The sequence below is a fragment of the Calypte anna genome, chromosome 22, assembly GCF_003957555.1.
Source record: "Calypte anna isolate BGI_N300 chromosome 22, bCalAnn1_v1.p, whole genome shotgun sequence".
NCBI classification, from domain to species: Eukaryota; Metazoa; Chordata; class Aves; order Apodiformes; family Trochilidae; genus Calypte; species Calypte anna.
This window is the reverse complement of record NC_044267.1, coordinates 1,032,622-1,048,520: the sequence shown is the minus strand read 5'-3', so window position 1 is coordinate 1,048,520 and position 15,899 is coordinate 1,032,622. Positions and strand designations below refer to the sequence as shown.

At 58.5% G+C, this 15,899-nt stretch overlaps 3 protein-coding genes across 5 annotated transcripts in view; 2 read left to right on the top strand and 1 right to left on the bottom strand.

The window, feature by feature from the left end:
• XPO7 (exportin 7) overlaps nucleotides 1-2,507 on the top strand; it is a 32,420-nt gene extending 29,913 nt beyond the window's left edge. Inside the window, exons 26-27 of the mRNA XM_008501414.2 lie at nucleotides 227-354; nucleotides 885-2,507. Of these exons, the coding sequence (XP_008499636.1) occupies nucleotides 227-354; nucleotides 885-978 (222 nt within the window). The 3' untranslated portion in view covers nucleotides 979-2,507. The remainder of the gene's footprint in view (nucleotides 1-226; nucleotides 355-884) is intronic.
• PBDC1 (polysaccharide biosynthesis domain containing 1) lies at nucleotides 2,350-5,121 on the bottom strand. Of its 2 annotated transcripts, none has more exons than XM_030464180.1 (6): nucleotides 5,075-5,121; nucleotides 4,924-4,989; nucleotides 4,063-4,122; nucleotides 3,824-3,964; nucleotides 3,626-3,737; nucleotides 2,350-3,226 (listed from the first exon to the last, which is right to left on the bottom strand). In XM_030464180.1, exons 1-6 carry the CDS (start codon nucleotides 5,090-5,092, stop codon nucleotides 3,114-3,116), a joined length of 510 nt encoding a protein of 169 aa, XP_030320040.1. In that variant the 5' UTR covers nucleotides 5,093-5,121; the 3' UTR covers nucleotides 2,350-3,113. The 2 variants fall into 2 exon arrangements, with proteins under 2 accessions (XP_030320040.1, XP_030320038.1); XM_030464178.1 differs by having other exon boundaries at nucleotides 4,924-5,004; nucleotides 5,075-5,118.
• Nucleotides 5,122-8,163: 3,042 nt separating this feature from the next.
• FGF17 (fibroblast growth factor 17) lies at nucleotides 8,164-12,224 on the top strand. Of its 2 annotated transcripts, none has more exons than XM_030464111.1 (4): nucleotides 8,164-8,193; nucleotides 9,925-10,102; nucleotides 11,055-11,161; nucleotides 11,937-12,224. In XM_030464111.1, the coding sequence occupies exons 1-4, from the start codon at nucleotides 8,173-8,175 to the stop codon at nucleotides 12,222-12,224; spliced, it is 594 nt and encodes a 197-aa protein (XP_030319971.1). In that variant the 5' UTR covers nucleotides 8,164-8,172. The 2 variants fall into 2 exon arrangements, with proteins under 2 accessions (XP_030319971.1, XP_030319972.1); XM_030464112.1 differs by having other exon boundaries at nucleotides 8,170-8,193; nucleotides 9,958-10,102.
• Nucleotides 12,225-15,899: the final 3,675 nt, after the last annotated feature.

Genomic DNA, 15,899 nt, shown 5'->3' with positions numbered 1-15,899 from the left:
GCTGAAGGGAGCAGGATTTGTGTCAGGGGAAGTGTCCAGCCCTCCCCCTGCAGCAACCTTGGCCTTAAGGAATCCTCTGAACTCCCATCTCTAAGGGCAGTAGAAGGGCTGGAACCTCCTTGGCTCTCTCTTCCTGGGGAACCTGTGATCCGTGTTGGGAAGCTGGGGTGGTTATTCCATTCCTCTGGAAATAAACCCATCCTCCTCCTCCTCTTTTCTCCCCCAGTACTTCTCAGACTTGAGGAACAGCATAGTGAACAGCCAGCCCCCAGAGAAGCAGCAGGCCATGCACCTCTGCTTTGAGAACCTGATGGAAGGCATCGAACGCAACCTCCTAACCAAGAACAGGGACAGGTGAGTGAGGGGCAGAGACCCCAATCTGGGGTCCCTTTGGGGTCTGAGCCTACCCCCACAGCTTCTTAGAGGGGCTGGGGTCCTTGGGGGGAGCAGAACACTGGAGGAACCCAGGGACCTGGGAGAGTTGGGGGTGTTCAGCCTGGAGAAAATAAAGAGAAGGTTCTGGGGAGACCTTGGAGCAGCTTCCAGTGGCTGGAGGGGCTGCAGGAAAGCTGGGGAGGGACTTGGGACAAGGGGCTGGAGGGATGGGATGAAGGGGAATCGCTTTGAACTGGGAGAAGGGAGATTGAGGGTGGACATGAGGAAGGAATTCTTTGGTAGGAGGGTGGTGGGACACTGAGATGGGTTCTTCAGGGAAGCTGTGCCTGCCCCATCCCTGGCATCCAACCATCCAGGTTGGATGGTGCTTGGAGCCACCTGGGCTGGGGGGAGGTGTCCCTGCCCCAAAGCAAGGATGGCATAGGATGAGATTTCAGGTCCTTTCCACCCTGGTTCTCTTGACTCCCTGCTCCACCCTTTTCCCCTAGGTTCACCCAGAACCTCTCAGCCTTCAGGAGGGAAGTGAACGACTCCATGAAGAACTCCACCTACGGAGTGAACAGCAATGACATGATGAGCTGACACCTCCCAACTCCACCTCTCCAGAGCAGCATCTCTTTGGCCTGGCCCAGAGGGGTTCCCGTTTCCGATGGAAAGAGAAGAGGGCGTTCCTCATCCCTGCCCTTCCCCAGGGGGCTGGATTTGAGCTGTACTCCACGTCCCGAGGGAGGAAGGGACAGGAGGAGGGGTTGTTGAGCTCACACACCGGGGCAGGGTTGCTTCTTGTTTCCGTGGGAGGGGGTGGAAGGGCATCAGCCAGGTGCAAGAACCCAACCTCTCCCTACCCGAATGTCTGCGTGGAACGCCAGCGCTCTGCTGCAGCCTGCCTTGTATAAACATGTACATTTTTTCATAACATTTTGAAACAAGGTTTATATTGACTCAAGTTTAAAAAAAAGGAGGAAAAAAAAAAAAAAAAAAAAAAAGGAAAAAAAAAATTACCACAAAAAGAAAAAAAAAAATAAGTGTGATTGAAATTTTTACCAAGTCCTGGTGCACCGGTGCTGGCGTGAGGGTTGTGAATGAGAGTGAGGAAAGTGTGTCCTGCAGGCCTGAAGCTTTACTGGGCGAGGGGGTGGGTGTGTGAAAGTGCAGAGATATATTTAGTGACAAGTGTAGAGAAGAAAAGAAAAAAAAAAAAAACGAAAAAAAAAAATTAAAAAAAAAAAAAAAAAAAAGAAAAAAAAAAAATTGGGAAAAAGATGGAAAAAAAAAAAAAAAAGGCATTGTAAAATTCCAAATGTATATTTTTTCTTATTAAGCCCCTTTGAGATCACAACTCCCCTTGTCCCATCTTGCCCTTGTTATTAGGAACTCTAAGCCATGCTGCGTGACCCTTCATTCGTGCTTGCTCGTGGGTGTCCCCTGTCCCCTCCCCGGTGTAGCCGTGGCCACTGTCCCCTCCTCACCCCCTTTTCTCCTTCCCTCCTTCCACGCAGGGCACCTGCCCCCTCCTCACTTTGCCTTTTTTCTTGTTTCTCCCCATTTTCAGCAAGCAGGCAGCACCCAGGGGGTGCTGGGGGAGCCACCCCACTGACCAGAGGGTTCGTAATAACAAGGTTTGCCCAGCATGAAGTATTGAACACCCCCTTGGGAAAAAAAAATTAAAATATTCCATTTTTTTTTTAATGAAGTCACCGTAATAAATGTTTTGGATAGAAAATTGACTCACAGAGGAAAGCTGAAGGGGGAGGGAACCCATTTGCCTTGTACTTTTTTCCACTATTGTTGCTGCTAGTCGTGTGCATCCTCTTGCTCAGCTCCTACCCACCGACACTCAGTCCTTAGGGCTTCAGTTTCTCTTCCCAGACACCACCCACTCTTAATTTTATTTTCTCCCCCTTTTTTTTTTTTTTTTTTCCCCCCCTTTTTTTTTTTTTTTTAGGTTGGTTTGTTTTTTTTTTCCCCCATTGTTGTTTCCTTTCCTCTGGTGATTGTGTGTTGGGTCCTTTTTTTCCGCGTGAGCAGATTGCTGGTTGACTTGTAAGGGTGTTTGCTGCATACAGTGTAAGCATTGTGACTGCAAATAAAACTTCAATGGTTTCTACTGAGCTGCTGTCTGCCTGCCCATCACCTGCCCCCCCCCAAAGAAATGGGGTAAAAAAAAAAAAAAAAAAGGATATTTGATTTTTAGGTGATGCTCTGGGGTGGGGAACTGAAATCACTCAGTTCTTCTGCTTGGAAGAGACCTTCAAGATCAAGTCCAACCATAACTTGGCTCCACCACCCATGAACCCAACTCCAGGGCTTCCCCCACATCCCTCAGCACCACATCTACAGCTTCAGAACCCCTCCAGGGATGGGGATCAATCCCGACCAGATTAATTACCCTTTCTCTGAAGCAATTCCTTCTCCCATCCCATCCAAACCTCCCCTGGAGCAACCTGAGACCTCTTGGGGTGCAGGCAAAGTCTGTCCAAACTCCAACAGCATCCAGCCAGATTTCAGTGGGTTTGCTGGCTTTTGGGGAACAATTTGGCAGCATGAGGAGTTTGGGGTTTTTTTAAAACATTTATTTACAGTCAGAGCTTGGGAGGAGCAGGGAAGGCAGGTCCAGCCCTGCTCTTCCATCCCCTGCCCAAGCAGGGACCAGCAGCAGGGTTGGGGGCTTTCTGCCCCTCCAGGGCTTGGCACTTGGGGGGAATTTGTCCCCTTCCTCACCCAGATGCCACCTCCTCTGCCACCCCCTCCCTGGCACTGCTGTACACCAGGCTGTTGCAGCCCTCTCTGTTCCGAGCGATTTCGATGGCAAAAAATTGGATTCTGGTGGCTGAGAAGAAAAGAAAGGAAAGAAAGAAAAGGAGGAAAGAAGGAAAGGAAGAAAGAAGGAAAAGAAGGAAGGAAAGGAAAGGAAAGGAAAGGAAAGGAAAGGAAAGGAAAGGAAAGGAAAGGAAAGGAAAGGAAAGGAAAGGAAAGGAAAGGAAAGGAAAGGAAAGGAAAGGAAAGGAAAGGAAAGGAAAGGAAAGGAAAAAATAAAAAAAGGAAGAAAGAAGGAAAGAAAAGGAAGAAGGAAAGGAAGAAAAGGAAGAAAGGAAAGGAAGGAGATAAAGGAGTAAAGAAAGGAAGAAAGAAGGAAAGAAAAGGAAGAAAGAAGGAAATAAATTTGGTGGATTGGGTGAATTGGGAACCCCCTTTTTTTTCCAAGCAGGGCTGGGTGCCCACCCCTCACCCAAGATGGTGTTCTCCTCTGTGTAGTCCTTGCTGCAGTCCAGACGCAGGAGGGTCCCGAAGTTGAAATCCTCCACCACCCCCTGGAAGCTCAGGCAGAACGGGCGCCACTTCTGGGGTGTGGGGAGAGAAAAATAAACATCAACACCCCTGGGAAAAGGTTGGGGGGAAAAACTGCCATTTGTCCCCTCCCACCCACCTCCTTGGCAGGCTCTGATTTCAGCTCCTCTGGGTCCAGCACATCAACTTTAAGGTCCCTGAAGGTTCTCCTGAACTCGGCGTAGATCTGATCATCAACTTTGGTGAGGTTCAGGAACTTGGGGTCAACGGAGGAGATGAGCTGTGGAGAGAAGACCAAAAAAATTAACTCTGAGCCCTCCACACACCCCCTGAGCCCCCACCACCCCCTCCATCCCCCCCCCACCCCCCAGAACTTACATTAAAGTAGACCTGGGCGTGCTGATGGGCTTTCATGGCCCAGGCCAGCTCCACACGGGGCTGTGGAGGCAGAAGTGGGGTTCAGGCAGAGCTGTGCAGCCTTGGGGGGTCCCCTCCTTCCCCTCCTCCCCTTGAAAGGGGTGTGGGGGCAAAGGGGGTGGCTTGAGGGTGATGGTGTGGGGGTCCGTGGCCGTGGTGGGGGTTCCAGCAGTGATGAGATGGAGATGCAAAGCCCCAAACTCCTCATTGCTGTCCCCCCCCACCCCAACCCCGGGGCTGACACCCCCCTGGCTGCAAGGGATCCCCAAGGGCTGGGACACATCTCCTGGGGCTGAAACACCCCCACCCCAGCACCGGGAAGGGATTCCCGGGGATCTCACACACACAGCCCCCCCCATCCCCATCCCCATCCCCCCCCCGTCGGTGCTGGGGACCCTCCAGACCTCTCCCTCACGGTGCTGGGACCCCCCCGACACGGGTCGCCCTCCGGTGGATGGACCTCCGCGGCCGGTCCCCCATCCCGGATCCGATCCCGATCCCACGTCCCGTCCCCCCTCCGGGGTTCGGTCCCCATCCCGGTTCTATCCCCCATCCAGGTCCCGTCCCCGCTCCCAGCTCCGGTCCCCCCATCCCAGATCCGGTCCCCCCTCCAGGATTCGGTCCTCATCCCGGTTCGATCCTCCATCCCGGGTCCGGTCCCCTATTCCGGATCCTGTCCCCTATTCCGGATCCGGTCCCCCCTCCAGGGGTCGGTCCCCCATCCCGGTCCGGTCCTCCCTCCAGGGTCCGGTCCCCCATCCCGATCCAGTCCCCCATCCCGGTCCGGTCCCCCATCCCGGTCCGGTTCCCCCCCTCACTCACATCGTTGCCGAAAGCCTCTGCCGGCAGCGAAAGGGCCTGAGCGGCCGCGGCGACTTCGCTGGGTCCCTGCGCGGGGAGAAACTGCTGAGGGACCTTCGAGGAGACCCCGACCCCGAACCCCCACACCCTCCCGAACCCCCCCGAACCCCACCAGCCCCGCCGCAGCCATCGCCAGCGCTGCCGGAAGAGGCGGCGGGACCCGCCCCTGCGCGCGTGCGCGGGGGGACACGGGGGACGTGGGGGACACGGGGGGACACGGGGGCAGTGGGGCATGGGGGGACATCAGGACACGGAGGAGTGTGGGGCACCTGGGGCGTGGGGGGGACACCGGGGGCAGTGGGACACGGGGGACGTGGGGGGACACGGGGGCAGTGGGGCATGGGGGGACATCAGGACACGGAGGAGTGTGGGGCACCTGGGGCGTGGGGGGGACACCGGGGGCAGTGGGACACGGGGGGACACGGGGGACGTGGGGGGACATCAGGACACGGAGGAGTATGGGGCACCTGGGGCGTGGGGGGGACACCGGGGGCAGTGGGACACGGGGGGACACGGGGGACGTGGGGAGACACGGGGGCAGTAGGACATGGGGGGACATCAGGACACGGAGGGGTGTGGGGCACCTGGGGCGTGGAGGGGACACCGGGGTCAGTGGGACACGGGGGGACACGGGGGACAGTGGGGCTCAAAGCAGGGTGAGGCTGGGGGGGGCACAGTGAGCCTGAGAGCCCCCTGGATTTGTGGTGTCCTTCCCCAGGAAAGGACATTTTGCACTCCTGGCTCTCTGGGGGGATTTGGGGGGGGGGCTTGGGGAGGTTGGGGGGCGTAGGAGTGGGGGGGTTGTCAGCATCTTCTGCCCCAGCCTGGGGGATGCTCCTGAGGAGGAGCCCTGTGCCCCCCGCTCTGATGTGCTGCCTGCCTTGGCAGCATCCTTCCCCTAGACTGGGGGGGGCCGGCAGCAGCCCCCTCCCCACCCTCCTGCCCAGGGTAAGGAGTGGGATTTGTAAATCGGAGACAAAGGGGGATTAGGGAGCAGCGGGGAGATGATTAGAACCCATTGACCTGGCCTTGGGCTGCAGGCAGCAGGTATGTGTGGAGGGTCTGGTGCCCCTCGGGAGTGTGCAGGGGGGGGGACGGACACACTGCTGTGTCCCAGATTGGCTCCGAGAGGGGAGCTGAGCCCCCCACCAAGGCCAGGCTTTAGTCTGCTCCAGGTGTGGGGCAGCAGGGTTGAGCCCCCAGGGGTTTCTTGGTTTGGGTTTGGTTTCTTGTTTTTTTGGGGTTTTTTTTTAACCTGGCCCCAGATTCCCCCCCCCCCCCCTCAAACCAAGTCTCCAGCTGGGGGGAGCAGAGTGCCCCATTTGGAGCTGGGGGGCTCTAACCTGTGGGGGCCACACGCAGAAAGGGTTTGACAGGCAGCCCTGTCCCTTCAGCCTTTCCTCACCCGGTGGGGGCTGCTTGGATAAACCATCCCCCCCACTGGGGTGTTGACGGCTCCCCAGGACCCTCTGCCCCGGACCAGGGGGGGACACAGGGGGTGATGAAGGCTCAGTGGCCATCAATCATCCCCTGCACTGGAGGGGCTGGGGCACAGCCCTGCCCTGCAGCCCCCCGGGGGTGCTGAGCCCTGGGGAGGGGGGTGGAAGGGGACCCCTGAGCTTCCCCTGCCTGTGGTTGTTGGGGGGCTGCAAAATTCCGGGTTTTGGGGGGGGAGGTGTTGCAAAATGTGTTTCTCAGGATGAATTCCTGGCCCAGGAGGTGAGAGGCACCAGAGGAGCTCTAATTTGGGTCGTTAGCACCGAATTGGGCCCCCCCCCCACGCTGGTACAGATAGGGGGGGGGGTACCCCACTGAGCTGCATCATCCCCTCCCCTGGGGGCTGAGACCCCTTCCCCTTGCACTGCCGGGGAAACTGCAGCACAAGGGGGGAGGAAAAAGGTTTCTGTACCAAATCCCCCTCTGGGACCCCCCCAGGGGTGTTTTAACCCCCCCTCCCCAGTGTCACTACCCTGCCCGGGTATTTATGAGGCACTTAGCACCTCCTGGCCCAGCAAATGGAGCATGGAGGGGTGCACATCCTCCTCCTCCTCCTCCTGATGGGGAGGTGACACCCCATGGGGCAATGGGAGAGCTGCTCTGGGGGGTGTGCAGGGCTGGGACAGGGTCCCCAGAGCTGGTTACAACTCATGGGGATGATTTTTCTTGTGTGATGCACAGAGCAGGGCTGGACCTTTGCTGACATGAGGTGACACCACAGACATCCTCGGTGGCAGCGTGTCCCTCCACGAGGCCCAGGGGCTTTTCCCAGCTCTGGTGCTATCCCAGCATCACCCCCCAGCTCATCCTCTGCAGGGTGAGGCGAGGTGGGGGTGGCTTTGGGGACCCCCCGAGTGGCCAAGCCTCCTCCTCCCCCATCCCCTCCTCCCTCTCCCACCCCTGCCAGGTCCCGTCCTCCTTCCCTCCGCCGAGCCCACAGCCTCCCAGGAGAGGTTCAGCCCCTCTCCCCACCTTTTAAAGCCTGCCACCTCGCCCACCCATCTCCCATCCCCACGCCGGGTCCCGGAGGGTGCCGGGGGGTGGATGGGGCGGGGGGTGCTGCCCGGGGCTGTGGGCAGCCCGGCCGTGCCCGCTGCTGCTGCTGCTGCCGGAGGGTGATGGAAAACAGCCCCTGAGCCACGGAGGAGAAGCCGATGGGGTGGGGACGAAGGGGACAGGATGGATCTGGATGTCCCCAAGGCGTAGGACACGCAGCCCCCAGGGCAGGAGGAGGAGAGGACCCGACCCCAGCTGCCTCCCCCATGCTCCCTCCTCGCCGCTGCTGCTCCGGAGCTGTTGGCATCACGCGTGGGCTGGTCGGCGTGGTGGTGGTGGTGGTGGCACCGGGGGCTTCACCCCCTTTTTCCCTCGCCCTCCCCGAGTGTGGGGCTCCCCCCAGGAAGGAGGGGACAGGCTGCTCCTCGGCGGGGATGTGCCGGCGGTGAGGGGAGGGCAGGGTCGCAGCCAGCCCGGGGCCGTGCCGGAGGTTGATGCCGGTGGTCGGGGGGCTTCGGCCAGAGCCATGCAGCCCATCAGCCTCCAGAACCTCTCCATGTAAGCCCTCCTCCTCCCGACCCACCAAGGGGGTTCTTGGTGCTGTTAGACACAGTTATTCCTCGTGGATGTGTGTGGGGGGAGAAAGGACAGAAACCAACTCTCCCCAACCAAACCCCCTCCTCTTTCTCTTTCTGTTGCAGATGTTTCCAGCTCCTCATGTTCTCCTGTCAGACCCAGGTAAGTGGATCTGTTTTACTAACCCCGTGGCACTGCTGGAGCCGGGCTGGGTGATGGGGTTCCTATTCCCGGGGGGGGCTTTCCCTGCATCCAGGGGGGGGTTATTCGTGCCCACCCAAATTGGCCGCGGGCAGGGGAAGGATGCTGCCAAGGTGCCCTCGGGGCTGGGTCCCCATCGGAGCTGGCAGGGGGGTATCTGCCGTGGGGAGGCACATCCCCCCCGGACCCCAAGGCCAGCGGGGAAGCCCCCCCGCCCCCCCGCCCTGGGTCAGGCGATACATTTCTTGCAGCTTTGCTCGGGGAGGGCCGTGCCAAGTCCATCAGCCTTGAGCTGCGGGGCCGGACTCTGCCCTGCCTGGCGCCGGGACCGGGCTGCCGAGGGGGTTAACGGGGCAGAGAGGGTTCTGGTGCCCGCACAAGCGGGGAGGGGGTGTGTGTGTGAGGTTTTACACCCTCCTCTTCTTCCTCCCCCCCCGCCCCATACGCACTCTCTCAGGCTGCACCAGCCTTTTTTTGTCAGCTTTAGAAAGGCCGCGGCTATTAAAATGCACTGTTCCATATCAGCACCCTCTGCTCTGCAGCCCGAACAAAACCCCCGGAGCTGCCGGCCCCACCAGCCTTAATATCTGCTCAGGACCTTTTTTTTTTTTCTTCCTTTTTCTTTTTTTTTTTTTTTTTCCCTCTCCTTTTTTTTTCCTTTTCCCAAGGTAAGTTCTTTTATTGCTTTGAAAACGAGAGGGGAAGGGAACCGCCTTTGATGGAGAGAGAGAGGGGGCCACCCCCAGCCCACCTCCTCCACCAGCCCCAAAGGCTTTAAAGTGGATCTTGGCAGGAAATGAGTCCCCAGGCACACACAAAGGTGGTGGAGAGCTCGGGGGGGTGGGGGTGTGTCTGGCAGTGCCCCCCACCATCCTGCTTTCCCCCCTACCCAAGAGCAGGTCCCCTCCTCCTTCCCTCCCAGCGATTCCACAGCTGGGGAGATGCAGGCTGCAGGCCCAGGGGATGCTGAGCACCCTGAGGAGGGGCAGAAGGACTCCAGATGTGATCCCACAGCCTTTTTGGAGCTGGCTTTTGGGGATGGTGTCCCTTGGGTCCTGGTTTCCCACTCCCAGGGGGATCAAACTGGCTTCTCCCAAGAGGAGTGGTGAGAGGTGCTGGTGGGAGTCCCAGGGGCACTAATCCCCCTCCCCACCTTAGCTGCAGTAATTAGCTGCCCTTCACCACACCATAGCCCTCCTGCTGCCCCCTTAGCATCACCCATGGGGCTGGCTGGGGTCCGGGAGGTGGTTTATCCCCCCGGGTCAGGGGGGAGCCAGGAAGGGACAGATCCTGCTGCTGGGACACCCGGTTTGGCTTTAGGTGGGTCTCATTCTTCCTGTGAGTGCTCCACAACCTCATCCTTCACCTCCCAACCTGTCCTGAGAGCAGAGGGTGCTGCCAGAGCAGGAGATGCTGCCGAGTGTCCCTCTGTCCCCAGGGGATGGGCAGGAGCAGCTCCCAAGGGAAGGGTCGGCTGTGCCTGGAGGAAACCACCCTTCCCGGGACCCCCTGTGTTCCTCCTCATACAGGGGGATGCAAGCAAAGGGGTTTTCTTCCCCAGTGAAGGGGATCAGCCCTCCTGGGGGTGGTGGGAGGATCTCAGTGTCCCCCAGCTGCCCCCCGGGCTGCCCCCTCCTCTCCATCCCCTTGCCCCAAAACAAATTGATTTTATTTTTCCCTTTGTAAACAAAGGGGGAGAATCAACCGTCTCCTAATTTTAACCAGTACGTGAGGGACCAGGGGGCCATGACTGACCAGCTGAGCAGAAGGCAGATCAGGGAGTACCAGCTCTACAGCCGGACCAGCGGGAAACACGTCCAGGTGACCGGCAAACGCATCACCGCCACGGCCGAGGATGGCAACAAGTTTGGTAAGGGGCTCCTTGGCAGCTCCTCCGAGGGGGTTATCCTCAACCTGGGACAGCCAGGAGGGCTGGGAAAGGCAGGGGAAATGGCTCCTCCAGGGGTTTGGCAAGGGAGGTGGGTGAAGGGAGGTTTGGGTTGTCCCAACGGGGTCGTTTTGTACCCGCAAACCTCCCAGGCAGCCAGCCCTGACCTCAGACCTTCCCAAATCATTGATTTCTTGGGCTTTGTGCAGTATTTATAAGCCTTGTATTTGGAGATTTTGCTTCCTAGTCTCTTCCTGACACGACACACACGACTTTTCCTGGAGGAGAATCACCCAGTCCCATCCTCAGCCTCTTAAACACCCACACATGGTGGATCCCTCCCTGACCACATCACCTTTTCCCTCTGGGTTTACTGGGAAAATCCATCCCTGAGGCCCCACTGATGGGCACCACATCCCAGTAAAGGCCAGGCTGGCATTCCCAGCATCTAAAAACATGGGAAAAAGCTTTCCAGAGCAGCCAGGCTCTGGATTCACCACCTTTCCCTGCCAGTCAGGAGCACAGGACCAGGGTCATGGGTTTCAGTTTCCCCTCCCAACCTTTGCAGTGTTTGAGAGAAACAATGAGGATGAGGATAATTACCCCAAGGGGTGCTGGACTGGGGCTGGGGCAGGAGAACCCATTGAACCCCCAACAACTGTGTTGGGGGGGGGTGAAGGGGGCTGTTGCTCTCCTCAGTGCTGCCCCCAAAGAGTTTGGCTCTGCTGGGTTTTAACAAAAGCTCTTTAGCATCATGTCTGGGGCTGTCCTGGTTCTTGTCCTCCTGGCCCCACCGGTGACGGGCAGGGAGGGATGGTCACGGGGGTGGGGGGAGATGGAGGCAGGGAGAAGGGGGGCGAGGGGTGCTGGGATCTCCTGGAAAGGGGTGTCACAGCACCCATGGGATCCTTGCCTCTTGCTGTCTCCCTGGCAGCCAAGCTGATCGTGGAGACAGACACCTTCGGGAGCCGTGTGAGGATCAAAGGAGCTGAGAGTGAGAAGTACATCTGCATGAGCAAGAAGGGGAAGCTCATTGGGAAGGTGAGGCCTGACACCCCCTGTGCCCCCCCCAGAAGCTGCCCAGCCCCTTTTTCTCTCCCATCAGCACATGGCATGATGACTAATGAATGGGTGAGATGGCTAATGAATGGGTGAGGTGGCTAATGAATGGCTGAGATGGCTAGTGGATGGCAGGCGTGAGCTGGGGAATGGTAGGGGTGGACTAGTGAATGGCATAGGTGGCTAATGAATGGCTGAGATGGCTAGGGGATGGCAGGGGTGGGCTAGTGAATGGCATGGATGGCTAATGAATGGCTGAGATGGCTAGTGGATGGCAGGCATGAGCGGGGGAATGGCAGGGGTGGGCAAGGGAATATCAGGGATGGGCTAGTGAATGGCAGGGATGGCTAATGAATGGTTGAGATGGCTAGTAGGGGTGAGCTGGGGAATGGTAGGGGTGGGCTAGTGAATGGCATGGATGGCTAATGAATGGCAGGGATGGCTAATGAATGGCTGAGTTGGCTAGGGGATGGCAGGGGTGGGCTAGTGAATGGCATGGATGGCTAATGAATGGCTGAGATGGCTAGTGGATGGCAGGCATGAGCTGGGGAATGGCAGGGGTGGGCAAGGGAATATCAGGGATGGGCTAGTGAATGACATCATCCATGGCCAGGGAATGTCCAAGATGGGCTAGTGAACGGCAGGGACGAGCTAGAGGTGTCAGGGGTTGTCTGGGGGAGGTGACAGCAGCCGGCAGGTCCCCTCCTCATCTCCCCCTCCCCACTCAGTGCCATCCCCCCCCCCCCTCTTTCCCCAGCCCAACGGGAAGAGCAAGGACTGCATCTTCACCGAGATCGTGCTGGAGAACAACTACACGGCTTTCCGGAACGCCCGCTACGAGGGTTGGTACATGGCCTTCACCCGCCGGGGCCGGCCCCGCCAGGCTTCCCGCAGCCGGCAGAACCAGCGGGAGGCCCATTTCATCAAACGCCTGGCCCGGGGGCAGCTGCCTTTCCCCAACCACCCCGAGCGCCAGCAGCAATTCGAGTTCGTCGGCTCCTCCTCCCCCACCCGCCGCACCCGAGCCCCCCGCCCACGGACGTAACCCCCCGACCCTACATCCCCCCCACCCCATCCTCTGCCCCTTCTCCCAGCACTGGTTGGGGTTTTTTTGGGTGTTGTTTTGTTCTCTTCCCCATTTTTTTTTCCCCTAAGGGATGGGTTAGGATGGGGTGGGATCCCCCAAGTTTGAGGTCGTCGACCCCCTCGGTTGGGAGGGGAACAGCCACGGGTGTCCCTTCAGCCCGTGGTACCCCCCTGCACCACTCAGTGCCTTGGGCTGTTCCCCTCTTGTCCCCATGCCACTGAGGGCTGGGACACCCCCAGCCATATTCCTGTGTGTCCCCCCTGCAACCCCAGCCCTGGACTTGGATCTTGGAGCCAGGGATGGATGGGACCAACCACGAGACTGTGGGATGTCCCCACTGAGGTGGGATGGAGAGTTTGTCCCCATCCCTGGGGTCAAAGGGATGCTGTCCCCATCCTTGGGGTCACAGGGATATTATCCCCACCCCTGGGGTCAGAGGGATATTGTCCCCATCCCTGGGGTCACAGGGATGCTGTCCTCATCCCTGGAGTCACAGGGATGCTGTCCCCAGTCCTGGGGTCAGGAGGGTGCTGTCCCCATCCCTGGGGTCAGAGGGATGCTGTTCCCAATCCCTGGGGTCACAGGGATGCTGTCCTCATCCCTGGGGTCAGAGGGACATTGTCCCCATCCCTGGGGTCAGAGGGGATGCTGTCCCCAGTCCCTGGGGTCACAGGGATGCTGTCCCCATCTCCCCATACCTGGGGTCAGAGGGATATTGTCCCCATCCCTGGGGTCACAGGGATACTGTCCTCATCCCTGGGGTCAGAGGGGATGCTGTCCCCGTCCCTGGGGTCAGGAGGGTGCTGTCCTCATCCCTGGAGTCACAGGGATGCTGTCCCCATCCCTGGGGTCAGAGGGATGCTGTCCCCATCCCTGGGGTCAAAGGGATGCTGTCCCCATCCCTGGGGTCACAGGGATGCTGTCCCCAATCCCTGGAGTCATAGGGATGCTGTCCTCATCCCTGGGGTCAGAGGGGATGCTGTCCCCGTCCCTGGGGTCACAGGGATGCTGTCCCCATCCCTGGGGTCAGAGGGGATGCTGTCCCCGTCCCTGGGGTCACAGGGATGCTGTCCCCATCCCTGGGGTCAGAGGGGATGCTGTCCCCAATCCCTGGGGTCAGAGGGATGTTGTCCCCATCCCTGGGGTCAGAGGGATGCTGTCCCCATCTCCCCATCCCTGGGGTCAGAGGGGATGCTGTCCCCAATCCCTGGGGTCACAGGGATGCTGTCCCCATCCCTGGGGTCAGAGGGATGCTGTCCCCAGTCCCTGGGGTCACAGGGATGCTGTCCCCGTCCCTGGGGTCACAGGGATGCTGTCCCCAGCCCTGGGGTCAGAGGGGATGCTGTCCTCATCCCTGGGGTCACAGGGATGCTGTCCCCATCCCTGGGGTCAGAGGGGATGCTGTCCCCAATCCCTGGGGTCAGAGGGATGTTGTCCCCATCCCTGGGGTCAGAGGGATGCTGTCCCCATCTCCCCATACCTGGGGTCAGAGGGATGCTGTCCCCAGTCCCTGGGGTCACAGGGATGCTGTCCCCATCCCCAGGGTCAGAGGGATATTGTCCTCATCCCCGAGGTCAGAGGGGATGCTGTCCCCATCCCCGGGGTCAGAGGGATATTGTCCCCATCCCTGGGGTCACAGGGATGCTGTCCCCAATCTCTGGGGTCACAGGGATGCTGTCCCCAGCCCTGGGGAGGGATGGCAGAGCACCATGGGCAGCCAGGTGATGGGCAGTGGAGGGTGCTGGTTTGTCTGTCTGTCTGTGCAGCTCTGGAGCTGAGGGGGGTGTGGGGGGGTCCCCGGGAGCACAGACCCCCGGGGACAGCACTTGTATCCCCACAGCTGTGGGGTCTCTGCCTTATTTATTGGAGGGGAAGCTCTGTGTCCTCTCCTGGTGGCACAGGGACACAGGGGAGTGCCCACCAGGCTCTGCTGGCTAAAGACAAATGGCCTTTGGGTTGTTTTTTTTTAATTCTTCAGTTGTTTGTCTTATTTTGTTTTGTTTTTTAACCTGTTTTTTTAACCAGCTCTGCTGTTTGTTTTACGAGTCAGTTTTAGGCCTAAACAGTTAGATTTGGGAGTTTTATTTGTGTACAGGAGGAAAACCTGAGGCAAATAAAAGTGAGTGTCTGGACTGATGGGGCCTGGGGGAGTTTTTCTTGCTGCGTCAACAAACTTTCTTTTTCTGTTGTTGCTTTCCCCGAGGGTGGGTGGGGGACCCCAGCACCCCCCTTGGCACCACCCTGGGTGCTCAGGAGGAGATGCTGTGTGGCAGGAGGAAGCAAGGTGGCTGCTGGAGGGGACTCCCCAGTGTCCCCATCCCAGCTCTGTGTCCTTGGGGGGAAGTGTCCCCATCCCAGCTCTGCTGGAGGGGACTCCCCAGTGTCCCCATCCCCCTCTGTGTCCTCTTGGTGAGCAGAGCATCACCTCAGCCTGGTAAATAAATGTATTTATTCAGGTTCCTCAGCCTGGTACCCATCACTCCCCTCCCTGAGCATCACCCTCGGTGTGGTACCCAGTGGTACCCACTGATCCTCCCCATCCAGGGTCAGAACTCACCATCCAACAGTCGGGCTGTCCCCCCCCGTGCTCGGTGCCTCCCCCCCCCGTGCTGTCCCACCTTCCCTTTAATTGCTTTCCCTCTGACAATGCCCCCGGAGGTGGCAGAGGGGCCGGCGGGGAGGATGTAATCCCTTCACCGGGGCTCACCCAGCCCTACAAAGGCAGCAGAATGCAGGGGCTGGGGACACACACACCCCCCACACACCCCCCCGAGCTGGGAGGGGGCAGTGGGGAGAAAATTATAACAGTTTGAGTTAAATGAAGCTTTAAAGCAGAAGAGAAATGCAACACCCAGCAATTAGGGCCAAACAAAGCACCCGGCGCTGTCTGCCCAGGTGTGGTGCCAGGAATTAACCCACCAGCTGGGGTAATTTTTTCCCCCCCCCTTTCCTATTCGGCCCCACCACCTCGGCTTTTTTTTTTTTTTTTTTTTTTTTTTTTTTTTTTTTTTTTTCTTTTTTCCTTTTTTTTTTTTTTTTTTGCTTCTTTCCACAGGAATTTGAGACATTCTTGAAAGGACAGGGCTTTGAGAAAGGGGCCGACTGGGTCCGGACCCTCCCCATCCCCACCGCCCCCTCCCCAGTTTAGCCAAAGCTTCAAAGGTAGAGGAGTTCCCTTTGTGTAATCTCTGCTTTAATTTTTCCCCCTCCCTTTTTTCTTTTTCTTCTTCTTTTTTTTTTTTTTTTTTTTTTTTTTTTCCCTTTTCCTCCCCCCTTCTCTTCTCCTTCCCAAGCCCTTCCTCTCTTTTCTTTCAGGGTTTTCCCCTTCCTCCCCTCTCTTTCTTCTCGACCTCCCGGGATAGAAAGGGCTCGGAAGGGTGAGTCCTTTTTAATTATGGTTGGGGAAGGGGAGGGGGAAAAAAAAAACCACCCCACCACCAACCTCACACTGCTTCTTTCTTGTTTTTTGAGGTGAGACCTGAGGCGGGGGGGGGGGGAGGTGGGGACAGGAATGTCCTCTGTGCAGAAAGTGCACTGGAGGGTGTCCCACCCCACTGCAGCCTCCTCAAGCCTTTCCCAAGCTTGTGGGCTCGGGGGGTCTGGGGGAGTTTGGGGTGTTTGGGGAGGGGTGGG